The following is a 15,532-nucleotide window of genomic DNA, read 5'->3' on the forward strand; positions in this document are numbered from 1 at the left end:
CCATCATTTCTTGATACTGTCAGTCCTAGAGGAAAATGATTTGTCTTTTTGCTTCTTTGGAACTCAGTGTCTGGCACAGAGGGACCACAGCGCAAGCACAGAGGACCCACCTGTCCAGGTGGAGATGGTCCTCTTTCCCTCCAAGGGTATAGGCAATACCAAGTGAACATGTGGATCCCAAACTTTCAACAATTCTTGCAGCTGGGGAGTCAGAAATGAATTGGTCAAGTGAGTCAGATGTGGAGGGAAAAAAAATCTTTGTTTGCAGGGTTTTTTTCCCCAGAGGTCATAAAATAGGAGAGTGGGAGACAAGATCTGGTAAGCTGCCTAGCATCCTTTCTGGAATCTCTGTGGCTCAGAATTATAACCTTTCAGCATCCTTTTTGGATCCCGATTTGACATCTGAATTCTTCCCTCTCTCATATCATTGCCAGGCACGTAGACATTTCCCCAAAATGAGGCTGAAGCCGAGGGGTGAGAACAAGGTGCTCTCAGAATTCCTGGGTTCAGGTGACACGTGTAGTGACAGGTGTGGCGAACACAGGGCTCTCTCTCCCTCCCTTTCTATTTCCTGGCAGCAAAGGGAGCTAGGAAGAGCTGACTTGTCCCTGAAGCATGAGCAGGATCTCTGAGCTCGTGTTTGTAAAGCAGAGAGGGAGAGCTCGTTGTCTAAACACACAGCTGCTGCTGGGACAGGCTTCGTGGGCATCGTGGAGACACAGCGAGAGAAGGCTGTGGAAGACACCGAGAGGGGGGCACTGGCCATGTGTCCCTCCCCTTGCATTGGGTGTCTCTGTGGTAACTGCAGAGGGTGGGGGGAGTGCATGATGTCAGACCATCAGACGAGGCCTGCAGACACTGAGGCAGTGGCCCTGAAGTGACGGGGCAGAGCCAACAGCTGCTTTCCTGGTGTGGCTCTGGTGAAGCTCTATTTGAAGCCAGACCCCTTCTGGGAGGTCATGCTGGTGGGATCTGGAATGGGTTCCAGAACCGTAGTATTGGTGATCTTCCAGCACCCTCAACAAAGCCCCCTTAATCTAGGACCCAGAGCCAGAAAACATGTGGAAAATCAAGTGAGTCAGACGCTGAGACCTACCTAGGCTAAGATCGTGACCAAAGGGAAGCTTTGCAGTTGACTAAAAAACACTGCAGAGATAAGAGTCTAATACCAGACAACCCTGGTCAGAGAGAGGGAGAGACAGGAAGATAAGGTTTAGAACCAGTTTAATAACAAGTTGAGATCCATCTGCCACCTGGTTCCTGTAGAATGGCCCTTGGGTTCTGTGGATCCTTTGCTTTCATTAACACAAGACTCTCTAAGCCGTCCATGGTGTTCGTGCCTGGGACGGTGTCCTGCTGAGAGCGGCTGCTTGATCTGTATTGGCTGAGGTGAGTTTACGTGAATTCTGGGGGACCCCAGGAGGAGAGAACTTCAGAGGTGGAAGTATGGTGAGAGAGGGGTGTCTGAGGGGCCCCAGAGCTGATCCAGGTGAAGGGCCGAGGACCGGGAGGGGTCTTGTCTGAGGTCTCGGGCCCCAGTAGAGGCGGCAGCAGGGTGGACCCACGCCTGACCCCCACGTGGTTTTGCATCACCAGAAAGCAAGCCACAGCTGGAGCTTTCCTGCGGCTACCAACCTGTAAGGGGCTTGGCCTCTGCTTCCCCGTCAGGGACAGGAAAGCTTAGGTCCCGGCCGGAGGCCCGAGTGACCAGGCAGTGTGGGAACATGCCCACTGGACAGCTTTGACACCAAGAGGCAGGGTCTCCTGCCTGGCCTGGCTCAGCTCCATGCTGTTGTGGGTCTGCCCTGCCTATATTTTAGGAGCCCATGGGAACCTTTCCAGTTCACCCCATCGACAGGAACTTGATTTCTCAAAACAAATCTGACCTCCTCTGGCCCCTGCTTCAGTGGTTCTCCATGTGAGTGATCCATCTGCCCTCTCTCCCGGGAATACCAGTCAGTCCATCATCAACCCCACTCCACCATGCTCTTCTGGCTCTGGAGCCTCCCTGATTTGACTCTTCCTCCCCAGAATGTCCGTCCCACTGTCCGGACCTGGATAAAACTCAGTTCAGAGTTGTGCCACCTCTCAGAAGCCTTCCCGGGACCCCCAGTTACTTCCTCTCTGTTCCAAGGTGATCCACGCGCTCTCACAGCAAATAGACACCCAAGGAAGGCAAAGCAGCCCGACGTGTCCTTCTAAGGGGAGAGCATGTGGGTGGTGAGCGCTGCTGTGGAGGGGTGGACGAGTGTGGCGGTAGAAGCAGGTGAGCGTGGACTTGCTGTCCTGATCGTGCTCACAGCAAGCACACCTCCACCAGCCAGACCCTCTCCCTGTGCTGTGCGCGCTTCACCTGGCAGCACGACCGCAAGAGCCCATTTCCCAGAGGAGCAAAGGGGGCCTTGAAAAGCTCAGCCTCCCGCCCGAGAGGAGAGCTCATGAGAGGGGAGGCCAGCAGTTGGGCTGAGCAGGTTGGCTCTTGAATCTGGAGACTATCTGCCTGTCTAATAGGTGACTGGGGGAGAATTGGGAGATGGGCAAGATAGGGCAATAAGACAGGGCATTTCTCAGAGTGTGCATCCAGAAGCAGAAACCCCATGGGAGGGTGGGAAGAGGCATTTTTTAAAATATTTATTGTTTTTAAAAATATTTATTGTTTTTTAAATTTATTTGGCTGAGCTGGATCTTAGTTGTGGCACTCAGGATCTTTAGTTGCCGCATGCGGAATCTTCATTGCAGCACACGGGATCTCTTAGTTGCAGCATATGGGATCTTTAGTTGTGGCATGCGGGCTCTTACTTAGAGCATGCAGGATCTAGTTCCCTGACCAGGGATCGAAGCCGGGCCCCCTACATTGGGAGCATGGAGTCTTAACCACTGGACCACCAAGGAAGTCCCGGAAGAGGCATTTTGGAGAACAGGTCTGAGAGTTCTAGGTGGTTTGCTTTGGGGATGTGTTATGTAAGCCTCACCCTCACCTGTGTTACCTTCAGTGACATCACCTCCCTGGTGATTCTGGGGGGAGTGGGTTAGTTTTGAGGATGGGAATGGGGATTCTGGGTCAAGCTTCGCACAGAGTAAGAATAGAGGCTGCTTATGGCCACAGCGAGCATCACAGTTGTTGACTGGGGACTCTTGGAAGGCAGGAACAGGGTCTCATCCATCTTTGAACGCTCAGTGCCTAGCAAGGTACCCTGCACACAGCCAGTACTTACCACTGTTGTTAAACAGGAAACAATGGATCCTTTTTTTTTTTTAACATTTTTATTGTATTAGTTACAATACAATAGTTACAATAGTTACAATTACAATGTTGTATTAGTTTCTGCTTTATAACAAAGTGAATCAGTTATACATATACATATGTCCCCATATATCTTCCCTCTTGTGTCTCCATCCATTCCACCCTCCCTATCCCACCCCTCTAGGTGGTCACAAAGCACCGAGCTGATCTACCTGTGCTATGCGGCTGCTTCCCACTAGCTATCTATTTTACGTTTGGTAGTGTATATATGTCCATGCCACTCTCTCACTTTGTCCCAGCTTACCCTTCCCCCTCCCTGCATCCTCAAGTCCATTCTCTAGTAGGTCTGTGTCTTTATTCCTGTCTTGCCCCTAGGTTCTTCATAACCATTTTTTATTTTTTTTAGATTCCATTTATATGTGTTAGCATACGGTATTTGTTTTTCTCTTTCTGACTTACTTTACTCTGTATGACAGACTCTAGATCCATCCACCTCACTACAAATAACTCAATTTCGTTTCTTTTTATGGCTGAGTAATATTCCATTGTATATATGTGTCACATCTTCTTTATTCATTCATCTGTCGATGGACACTTAGGTTGCTTCCATGTCCTGGCTATTGTAAATAGAGCTGCAATGAACATTGTGGTACATGACTCTTTTTGAATTATAGTTTGCTCAGGGTACATGCCCAGTAGTGGGATTGCTGGGTCGTATGGTAGTTCTATTTTTAGTTTTTTATGGAACCTCCATACTGAAACAGTGGATCCTTATCATAATAAGAGCCAGTCTTTATTAAAGGCTTCCCATGTGGCAGGCACTACACTAAGCCCAGCCCTAGGAGGTTAAGTAACTTGTCTAAGGTCCAGCAGCTAAATATCTGGTGAGACTGGGATTGAACACTTGGCCTGGGGCTGCAGCACCTGCATTCCTAAGCTCTAGACAACAGTGCCACTTGTGGGGCTCCCTAGGCCCGAGAGGCCAGGGGAAGGAAGTGATAATGGTGGCACATTGCTAGATTCTTTATCCAGAAGAACAGAAGGTGGGCAGGTTGCCATAGCCCGAGGGTGGTTGGGAAGTCCATTTCCTGGGAAATATGCAGAGGTCCGGGCACAACCTCCCTTTCTGGGGGCACCAAAGGCACCACAGGGGTTGATCTGCCTTTCTCCCTCCCAGGTTTCATGCGTCCTGTGTCAACCTGCACTATGGCTACCTCCCTGATGCCCTGGTGGACCTCACGGGAGGGGTGGTCACCAACATCAGCCTGCATTCCTCCTCGTCTGACCTGATGACAATGGTGAAGATGGTAGCCGAGGCAGGCTCCCTGATGACCTGCAGCACCCTGGCCGGGGTGAGTAGACCAGGAATCTCACTGCACTGGTTCGAGCCTTTCCTCACCCAGGAGTGTTCAGCCACTGGCCCATTCAGGGGAATGGCCAAGTGACCATCACGGAGCTCTGATGCTGTGCTTTACCGACACCACCTCATTTAATCCTCACAGTAGCCCTCCATCTGAAATAGGGATTGCAGAATTCACTTACAGAAGAAGAAATGGGCTCAGAGAGACTAAGTAAAATGCTTGCCAGTGAGTGGCTGAGCAGGGGTTCAAATGCTGTTGTCTGATACTGAAGCCTTTGCCTAGTGCTTCCCTGTGGCCGGAAGCAGTGGTGTCTAGAGTGATCGGGGGGCCCTTTGATTCTCACTGGCTTTAAAGGCAGCATCCCAAAGGCAGAGTGCCCCATTCTGAAAAGCCTGGATGACCCTCCAAATTATTTGAGTCTGTTCTGAGACAGCCAACACCGTATCCCTGAGGACACTTCCTTCACTCTTTAACCATGTGGGCTTTGAGTCACACACCCCTAGTCTGAAATGCCACATGAAACCAGAATGCACTTTAAACCCCAATTCCTCATAGCCTGGAGGTGGTAGGTCTTCCCGACTCCCACAAAATGCCCAGAAGTTATGTCTTGTGTTGTGTCTCGTTGATAGCAAGTAATTGGAGAAGCCAGCAGCCCAGGTCCTCAGGACTCGGTGGGCTTCTGTCTGTCATGGGGTGGTCTCCTGAGGTGTGAAATCCTGGGGCCTCAAGCACCCTACAGCCTTCAAACTGTGCCTCTCTAGGAAAGAAATCCAGGAACACATGCCATTCCAACGTGAGTCAGTGGGATGCTTTTCATCTGGCCACGGCCCAGCTGCTGATTGAATAGTGCTTTTCTATCTTTTTGAAGAATGTGTGAATGTTTAACGCTTGGTCTGCTTTCCTCCTTTGAAGCCGACAAGTGAGTCCACGAGGATGGCAAACAGGCTGGTGAGTCGGCATGCCTACACAGTGACTGGCGCCGAGCAGGTAAGGCTCCCCATGAACACAGTGCCCCAGGGTTCTTGCTCCCCTACACAGGAGTCAGAATCACTTGCCTCGGTGAGCCCAGCAAGCTGAAACAAGTAGTGATCACCCTTGCCTCCACCATGTCCAGGCCCATCATGGACAACCTCATTCCCTCTCTTCATCCAGAAGTTCTGGCACCCAGTATCCTCATCCCCCAGGGACCCACCAGAAATCTTACTATCCTTGAATGGCCTCAGACAGGCAGAGTGTCTAACTAGGCTGGGGGATTAGCCCCAAAAGAAAGCAGAATTAACTACCCAATTGACTTCGGAGGAAATTTTGCCCCAAAAGGGTTTTATTTGTTACGTACCAACTAAACTGCTCTGACAAAGACACTCGAAAATGCAGGGGCTCAAACAAGATCAAGTTCACTTCTCAGCTAGGCAGGTGATTCCAGAGCTGGTAGCTGGCTCTGTCATCTGCAACATGGGGCTTCTATCTGTGAGCCCAGGGCAGCTGCCTCAGGTCCCCTCATTTCCCAGCCGGGGTACGAGAAAGAGGCCGGGGACACTTATACATCCCTAAGGCAGGCACGTATCAGTAAAGGCACACACCATTGCCTCTCAGATCCCAGGAGTCTGGACCTAGTCATGGGCCAACCTGAGGCCCAAGGTTGTCTGGGAAACATACCATCTAGCTGGGCTGCTATATGCCCAGCTAGAACTTTACTCCCATGAATGAGGGGAGGATGGCTATTGGGGGGGACAGTCTTTCCCCTTGATCAACAACCGACTTTGGGTGGACAAAAATGCATATCATCAGTGTGTGCAGTAGCGTTTGGTCTAGAAAACACTACTAAAGTCCAGCCTCCTCCATTCATAAATGAGAAGCCGACACCTGAGAGGGGAAGGTCAGGGTGACACAGCTGCTTGAAATGGCTGGGCCCAGACACCACGACTCCTCAGTTCCCATCTATGCTTATCACGCAGCCGTGCAGGGACAGCACTTCCTGGCCTTGTGATGATTTCCCACAAATGTTCCCCCATCTCTGTAGTTCTCACAACTCTTGAGGTCTGATAATGTCTTCTAGGTCATAAGAGACAGTGTCGCAAACCCCAGGGTCCATTTTTCACAGGTATTTATGGGCCAAGGAATGCAGAGTATCAGCTTCTATTTATGGCCTGTTTCTCATATCTGCCTTCCCTCTCTGTGTGTCAATCTGTCTTTCCTGTCCGTTGACCTAAGGCCAGTTACTCCATTGTTATGTGTTTGGGTGAATGTTCCAATCTGCAAAACAGAGGCAAGGTGGGAGGGAGATGCAAGAGGGAAGAGATATGGGGTTATATGAATATGTATAGCTGATTCACTTTGTTATAAAGCAGAAACTAACACACCATTGTAAAGAAATTATACTCCAATAAAGATGTTAAAAAACAAAACAAAACAAAGCAAACAAACAAAAAAAACCAGAGGCAATATTTTCTGTCTCCCACCTTCCTCCCTAAGGAAATCAGTTCCAAAATGCTTCCTGTGCACAGCAAGTGGAGGAGAGTAGGCACCTAATAAATGCCTGTTGGATCAATGGGTGAGTGTGCTTGCATGAGTGAATGAATGCATTTGTCCTTGGCCTATGAGGATGACATCACGGATTCTCCATCGTAGAGTATGTGAGGAGCTCAAATGACATTTCCCACAAGCAAGGAAGAGGCCCCGATAAACCCAAGCCACAAGAGATCCCAGTCCCAGGGGCTCCAGATGCTCTTCCTCTGGAACCTCCCATGCCCCTCCCTGAATTCTCAGTGGAGACAGGCAATACCATCATCACATCTGGCCACGGATGGACGTTCTGCTCAGCGTAGCTCCCCATCCCAGATGTGGACAAGTCTAGGTTAGGGAGAGAAAGTCAGCGTTCTTGTGTGCCGGCCTTCATCCAGGCAATGCTGCCTGGATTAGTGTGTTGACAAGACTTTGGCTCTGCTTCCAGATTTGGAAAAAGAGAGCTGCGATCAATGAATGATATCTGTGCTGGGCATGGAAGGAAGGAGCCATGGTACCTGCGTGATGTGCTGGCCATTCCTGGCAAGGCCCTTTTTATACGTTGAGACGGCCTTCCTTTCTCCTCTGAATGCAGGGGAGAAGGGACTTGTGTATCCAGAGGTCCAGACGGCCACGGAATGTGAGTCCCGCAGAGGCTGGACGTGGGGATGGCAGTGACTGCCGGCTTATAGAGCAGCCAAGTAAACACCTAGGGCCAAGGTCATGGAGGTGAACTGGGGAGTGGAAGTGCGGGCTTGGCTGGGCTCCCAATGATTCTACCCACAGCCCGGATGTTTCCTGCCCCACAGCACACACGTTGAGTTGTTCTTATAACACACTGAGCAGTCTAAACAGGACACTCTCCTGTGACCGTAGGTGATGAAGACCGTGTCCCGCGTGACCCGCCATTCTTGCCACTCTGTGGCTGCTGACACTTCCCAGCCTGTGCTGTAAGGAGCATCGGCCTGCTGAGATGCTCTGTGAAAGCGGTATTTGGATATTAACATTTTAAAGGCTCTGAGAAGGCCTGTATTAACAATATAAGTACAGCTTGGTTTTAATCTACCATTAGCCATGAAACCTTATTTTTTCTAGGAGTAACAATTAACTGCCTCTGCAACTTGCCTTCAAGAGAATACTTTCAAGGAATTATTATCCTAGGATAGATAACCTGGATCACCTCTTCCCAGTGGCACCCTTTCTGAGAGATCTGACCAGGGCCAGGGTACCATCAGCAGCCAGGAGAGTGAAGCAAGAAAGCCCGCCCATTCTCAGATGCAGCTGTGACCTTGGCCTCGAAGGTTACGCCTGAGGCACTTGGCCAAGGCCCATGTGATCACCAACAGAGCACTGTCAAAAAGAAGTGACACGGGCTTCCCTGGTGGCGCAGTGGTTGAGAATCTGCCTGCCAATGCAGGGGACACGGGTTCGAGCCCTGGTCTGGGAAGATCCCACATGCCGCGGAGCTACTAGGCCCGTGAGCCACAACTACTGAGCCTGCGCGTCTGGAGCCTGTGCCCCGCAATGGGAGAGGCCACGACAGTGAGAGGCCCGCGCACCGCGATGAAGAGTGGCCCCCGCTTGCCGCAACTAGAGAAAGCCCTCGCACAGAAACGAAGACCCAACACAGCCAAAAATAAATAAATTAATTAAATTTAAAAAAAAAAAAAAGTAAAAAGAATCACTAAAAAAAAAAAAAAAAAAAAAGTGACACATGGGCTTCCCTGGTGGCGCAGTGGTTGAGAATCTGCCTGCTAATGCAGGGGACACGGGTTCGAGCCCTGGTCTGGGAAGATCCCCACATGCCGTGGAGCAACTAGGCCCGTGAGCCACAACTACTGAGCCTGCGCATCTGGAGCCTGTGCCCCGCAACAAGAGAGGCCGCGATAGTGAGAGGCCCACGCACCGCGATGAAGAGTGGCCCCCGCTCGCCGCAACTAGAGAAAGCCCTCGCACAGAAACGAAGACCCAACACAGCCAAAAATAAATAAATAAAATAAATAATTAAAGGAGTTCCTTTAAAAAAAAAAAACAAAACGTGACCCAGTCAGACAAGAGCCCAAGAACTTGATTACAGGTTCTTGCTGCAGAAAGAGAAGGTTGTAACTCTGACCACAAGTGCTAAGATTAAATCAGCCCATAAACGCAGTGTGCTTTGTAATCCCATCCACCCTCTGGGCGGGACACAGACAGCAAGATAAATGAAATTGGCATTTTATACCATGCACCTCGCTGGGTCAGTGACTCCCCGGGGCCAGGGGTGCGTGTTTCTCTGCATGCCTCATTTAGCCCCGCTCTCAGCCCCTTCCGGCCACTGGCCACTCTTCTCCCCTGTGCCTGCCTGAGCCCCTGCCTGTCCCTTAGGCACTGAGGGTGGCTCATTAAGCTCTTTGGGCCACCAGGCGACCATTTCTCACGTCCCTGTTCCATGGGCTCTGTCACGTGCTGGCAGTTAATAATACACTGTGTGCAAAGCCTGGGGTGCCTGGTGGGGTCAGAGAGGGGCACCCCCATCCCATGTGGCATTAAAAGAGTACCTTCCACTGCAGTGTCAGCTAGACAGAAGTAGACAAGAAAAGAACCATACCCAAGCTGGGTTCTTGGGCCCTTGTCTGACCACATCGCTCCTTCATGGCACTGCCCTACTGGTGATCACGTGCTGGCCCAGGATTTACGTGCAAGGTCAGGGTCTCATCCACATGTGAGAATGAGCTGGGCCCTGGAGCAGCTGTATGCTTTATCCACTCCCAATTCCAAAATTAAGAGCCTGGGCTTTGGAGACTCACAGTGGCTGGGATCAGAATTCCTCCTCTGCCACTTACTCTGTGGCCTTGGGAAAGTTGCTTAACCTCTCTGATGCTGTCTCCTCTGCAAGATGAGGATTATATGAATATCTACCTCAGGATTGAAGGCCGTAGTGCACGTCACACACTCAGCCAGGCCTGTCTGCAAGCCCTGCCTCCACACATGGGTTTCTTTTCCACGTGGGAATATTCCACTCGGGACTTTCTCCTGTGACCTGGAATCAGTGAACAAGTCCGCCCCTTCCTCACCCCTCCAGGCCTCTGTCTCCTCAGACGACATTAGCGCAGATCAATACTGCCGCTACAACTCAATCATGCTTTAATTCCTCTCACCAGGCGGAGGCCTCCTGGATCCAGGAACATAAGTTCAAAGGGTTGTGATTGTTTTGTTGTAACTTTTCAACAAAGAGTCCTGCCCTCTGGCCTCAGTGGTCTGAAGGAGCAAGTGTGCCAGCCTCTGTATCTGGGACAGATGATGATGTGATCCCCTGGGGAAGGAAGGAACGTTCAGGCCACGGAGATGCCCTGCTCGCTGACAGAGGCAGGCTGCCAGGGGGGCCGGGTGCAGCCCCGGGGCCGCAGGCCAGGAGGGCTCCGCTCCCAGGCCTCAAAGGTCCTGTCTTGCTCAAGTCAGCCTCCTACTGGCCTTGCTCAGGACAGTGCTGTGGAGACCCCAGCACAGCTCCCAAGGGGCCGCCAGCAAGTAAACAGCTATTTGAGCGGAATAGAGATGCCGGCTGTGACAGGGCGTGGAGGAGGCTGGAGACCCGTAAAGATCTCCCCTCTGCAGCCCGTGGTACCATCTATTTATCTGCTGTTGTCTCAGCCAGCGCAGGTTTTAGGATGCAATCGTACAGACTGAGGAAGCTGCACCTGCCCTTCAAGGTGCTGCACAGAAAGAAGGACTGTTTTCTCCTTGGTCTCATTCCAACTCCACACAGGCAGAGACATTGGTTTTTTTCCTTTCCATTTTTTTTCCCTGGCTGCAGCCCAATGAGGTCAGAAGTTAAATTAGTCCTTGGAGGTGAAAAGCAGCTGCATTCATATCCCTTCTGCTGAATTTTGCTGGAGAACACTGACAGTTTTCCTTTTCTGTTCTTTGCAGATTCAGTACAGGAGCGGCTGGGAATATCTTATCCGCCTGTGGAACCCCTGGAGCAAGAGCGAATGGAGAGGGCGCAGGAGTGACAGGTATGGCTTTTGGAAACCTCTCTCTCTCCTTCATGGAGACCTGGTGTTTGGAGAGCATTCTGGCCCATGAGGGCAGCAGGTGGATCTCACTGCAGGTCTGTCCAGCTCACATGTGTGTGTGACTTTCAGTCGAACTCACACTCCCATGATGCCATTCACCAAGCATCATTTAAACACCTGCTGTGTACTCTGGACTAAGTACACTGTGCTGGGTGGGTGCTGTGGGGTGCATACAGATGACAAGAGACAGTGTCTGTCCTCCAGAAGGGAACAGTCTTGAGCGATGAACCCATATACCTAGAATAAGTACAAAATTAAAAGAGGGGTAGGGTAGGGCAGGAGTCAAGTTCTACTTGGCAGACAGAGATAGAGAGAAGGAGTCTCCTTCCATAAAAGGATCCTATGGGATTCTGATCCAGATGATGCCATGTCATCAGGATGGAAAAGACTTCATTCTAGGGGGAGTTGGGGAGCTGAGGCGAAGATCTGGCTGATTTTTTGACTCAGTCCACCTGTGTCGTCCATCCTGCTCTATTGGTCCAGACTCCCACAAGCAGCTGATGCATTGCTGGTGGTAGGAGTGAACAAAGCTAAGTGGGCCTCAGATGCCCCTGCTGGCCGTGTCCCAGGCAGTTGCTCGCTGACCCAGCTGACCTATGGGGCCCCCGCTGTGTGGTCTGTAGTTCCTGGAGAGCTGGGCTGGTGTTCCCAGCTGCCAGGAGGACTGATCCCTGGTCCCCACCCCTTTACTGACTAAGAACGAGATGGCAGTCCTAAGAGGGATGGCAGGCCAGCCACAGGGCACTGGCTCCTCTCGGTAGCCAGCGAGGCCCAGCCTGCCCGCAGGTCTCTGAGGGCCTGTGTTAGATCCACGGAAAGAGTCGAGACACCTTGGCCAGCCGTGGCAGCTTAGCACGAGGGAGAACATGATCTGAAAGGAAATACGCTGCGTTCAAGCGGGAGAACAGGCCCCAGCCAGCGGTGGAAATCAATACAGGGAGAAGCGTGTTCTGGAGGCTAATGCAGAGTTCTCCTGTCCCTGCCCTGAGCCTGATGCCCCAGGCTGGGCGGTGCCCAACAGCTGAGGTGCCTGCACGGGTGGGGCTGGAGGGTAGGAATATGAGGGAGAGGGAGAGACATGAATTCTTAGAATAAACCTGGGTGTGACCTCCCTCAGATGCCCCCCTGGAGAGCAGGGCAACTGAATCCCCTCCTCCCGCACAGAAGGGGAATGAAATTGCAAAACCACGAACCACTGGACAATATTTTTACTCCCCGCCGCACTCTCTCCTTTTATCTTGCCTCTGTCCTTTCTTCCTCCCTGGGGATATCCATGGCCCTCCTTCGCAATCATCACCCCAAGCTGCCCAATATGGCCCGGGGCGGGGGGAGGGGGGGATCCGATTAGCCAGAATCCCTGATTCGGGGTTGGCTGTTGCAGTAGGAGTGGAGGAAGGGCAGACGTCAGAGGCACAGTCCCCTTGAGTAGAAGAGGCAAGAAATTCACGTGAGCTGACGTTCTGCCCACGTCCCCCGGGTTAAAGATCAAATGACCAGTGAAGGCAATAAGGGACCCCAGAGGTCAGGGAAGAGAAGCTTCCCATGGGCGGGCCTGTTCAGGGAAGGCTTCATGAATGGGGTTGAACTGGAGTTCAACCAAAAAAAAAGTATGACTCACTTTGAAAGCCATCCCTAGGTAGGCGGGAAGTGTCGGCTGCTGCGCTGAGCCAGGAACACCTGTAGTGTGTTCAGGGCCAAGAAGCTGGCCGCAGGCAGAGGAACCTGGGGGAGATGTGTCGGGGGCTGGAGCCGGAGAGCCTGGTGCCAGCTGAGAGGTTTGGGTTTGTACCTACACGCGTGGGGGTTCATAGAGGCCTTCGAGCAGGGAGGAGAAGTGTGCAGAGCAGGGACGGGGGATGCACCCTCCACACCTACTCTGGAGGATCACGTACCCCGGCTGAGGGCTGAGGCTCCCCGTTCCCCACCAGCAACCAGGCTGGAAGGAAGCGATATGGCCGTGCACTGGTCGATTTCTTCCCTACGTTAAAATTAATTAATTAATTAATTAATTTATTTATTTATTTATTTTTGGCTGCATTGGGTCTTCGTTGCTGCACACAGGCTTTCTCTAGTTGCAGTGAGCGGGGGCTCCTCTTTGTTGCGGTGCACGGGCTTCTCATTGCGGTGGCTTCTCTTGTCGTGGAGCACGGGCTGTAGGCACGGGGGCTTCAGCAGTTGTGGCTCACGGGCTCTAGAGCGCAGGCTCAGTAGCTGTGGCGCACGGGCTTCATTGCTCCATGGCATGTGGGATCTTCCCGGACCAGGGCTCGAACCCATGTCCCCTGCACTGGCAGGCGGATTCTTAACCACTGCACCACCAGGGAAGCCCCTTCCTGACGTTTTAAGGAGTGGAGACGGATGGGGAGGGCGGGGGGTCTAATCTCAACCATAATGGAAATTTCAATCACACACACTTAAAGACAGACTTGCATGAATCGATAGTATATTGATTTACACTACATTTATTTTCCCTTACACACTGCAGAAAATGTAATTATCACTTAATTATAAACTGGCCTTTTTACAATAACACATCTGACTGGCTCAGCCTGCAGCCAGAAGCCTGAGTGGTCCCTGCCTTGCTCTCCCGGCACAGAGGTGACCCAGGCCCTCCATGCAAGTCAGTCCCAGAGAAGGATCTCATTACACTTTTGTGCCTTGGGGGCCCGTCGCCTATGAATGTGCCTCCACTTTCAGGAGTGGGCTGGGAAGTGACAGATGCTCCCTTCTGCCCGTGAGGTCTCCCTCCTTCACCGCAGACTCTAGGACTAGCTTCTGGAACACATTATCCCAATGAAGTAGACAGCTTTAATTATTAATTAATTAAGCCAGCAAAAAATTATGGCATCCTACTATGTGCCAAGGCATTGTGTTAAAGCCGTATGACGGATGATATAATGGTGAGCAAGGTCACTGACCTCATGGCACTGGGAGCCTAATGGGGGACAGCGAGAAATAAACAAGCACTAGTAACACAGGGTGCTGAGCGCTGAGATGGGAGTGGTACAGTGTGCCATGCGGGCTCAGAGGAAGGGCTCCACAGGGGGGACGAGGAAGGTTTCCCGGCAGAAGTGCCTTTAGGAGGAAAGATGAGTGCAAGTTATTGGGTTATAGGACTGAAAGGAGGAAGTGTATTCCAGGCAGAGGGAGCATCATGGTGAAGGCCAAGGCGGGTCTGGGTTGGGTGCTGCCACTGCCACCAGGCAGACAGGTATTTCTAAGGAAACGAAGATGTTCATTATTGCTGGAGTGTACAGTTCAAGGGCGGGGGGACAGGGAGCTGGTCGGGTAAACCTGGAGAGGTAGGCAGAGGCCAAGTTCTGTTTCAGAGTTTGAAGTTCATCCTGAGGGTAAAAGGGCAGCACTGATGTGTTTTAAGCAGGGAAGTGCCCTCACCAGACTTCTGTTTTAGAAAGATTGTTTTGATTGGAGGTGTGGAGTATGAATAGGAAAGCGGGCCGGACTGAGTTCTGGGAGACCGGTGAGAAGTCCAAGAAGGAGATGAGGTTTCTTGAACTTGAAAACAGTGATAAGGATGGAAATAATTAGATGGCTTTGAGAGGGGTTTAGGAGGTAGAATCAATAAATCATTAATATTTGGTGATGGCTTGGACATGGAGGGTATGAGAGAGAATAACCCTTCATGTTCTCACTTGGGCAATAGAAGGAGGCAGAGGATGAGTACATTTTGGGATACGTTGATTTCAAGGTCACGGTGGGGCTCTGGTGGAGACAAGGAGTGGACCATAGTATGTATCCATCTAAAGCTCAGGAAAGAGGATGGGGCTGGGGGACAGCTTGGAAGACATCAGCTTAGAATCACCAGGTAGAACGACACTGTCCACTCGCACCCGGAAACTACTGGAGGCCTGTGCAAAGGGCCCCTGTCGGGCCATGTGTGGTTGAGATGAAACATCCTAGGAAGTCTCATCCTATCGTCTGTCTCTCCATGCCCAGGTCTCTGGAGTGGCAGGAAACTCATGACCACCAGAAAAGCCAGCTGTATGAGAATAAGGATGATGGTGAGTTTTGGTACTTACTCTTTTTTCAAAATTAGATTTTAAATCTTTACCTATTGCCCAAACCCTCAATCCCCACCCTTTTCCCTAAACTTCTGTGAGAATAAAGATTCGCTTTTCAGAGACCTAGGTAGAAGGAGGCTATTTCCTCCACCAAGACACAAAAGCTTTGAAAAGGAAATTGTGTGTTCTCTCTTTGCCTGAAAGGTATTTCCTCTCTGAAATGTTAGAACTCGCAGGAGATGTTAATGGTAAAAGGGAATATTGGCACCAAAGCTTTGAAACCAACAGTTTCCTGGAAACCAGGATGCATGGTTATCATGCCTGTAACTTCTTTTGCCATCTTTTTTG

General features: G+C 51.2%; 1 protein-coding gene across 1 annotated transcript in view; it reads left to right on the forward strand.

Moving 5' to 3' along the window:
• The window catches only part of CAPN13 (calpain 13), a 52,113-nt gene that overhangs the window by 17,784 nt on the left and 18,797 nt on the right, over positions 1-15,532 (forward strand). Inside the window, 4 exon segments of the mRNA XM_028168805.2 lie at positions 4,422-4,596; positions 5,518-5,592; positions 11,017-11,102; positions 15,120-15,194. Of these exon segments, the coding sequence (XP_028024606.2) occupies positions 4,422-4,596; positions 5,518-5,592; positions 11,017-11,102; positions 15,120-15,194 (411 nt within the window).

The sequence above is a fragment of the Balaenoptera acutorostrata genome, chromosome 12 (assembly GCF_949987535.1).
Source record: "Balaenoptera acutorostrata chromosome 12, mBalAcu1.1, whole genome shotgun sequence".
In the NCBI taxonomy this organism is placed as follows: domain Eukaryota; kingdom Metazoa; phylum Chordata; class Mammalia; order Artiodactyla; family Balaenopteridae; genus Balaenoptera; species Balaenoptera acutorostrata.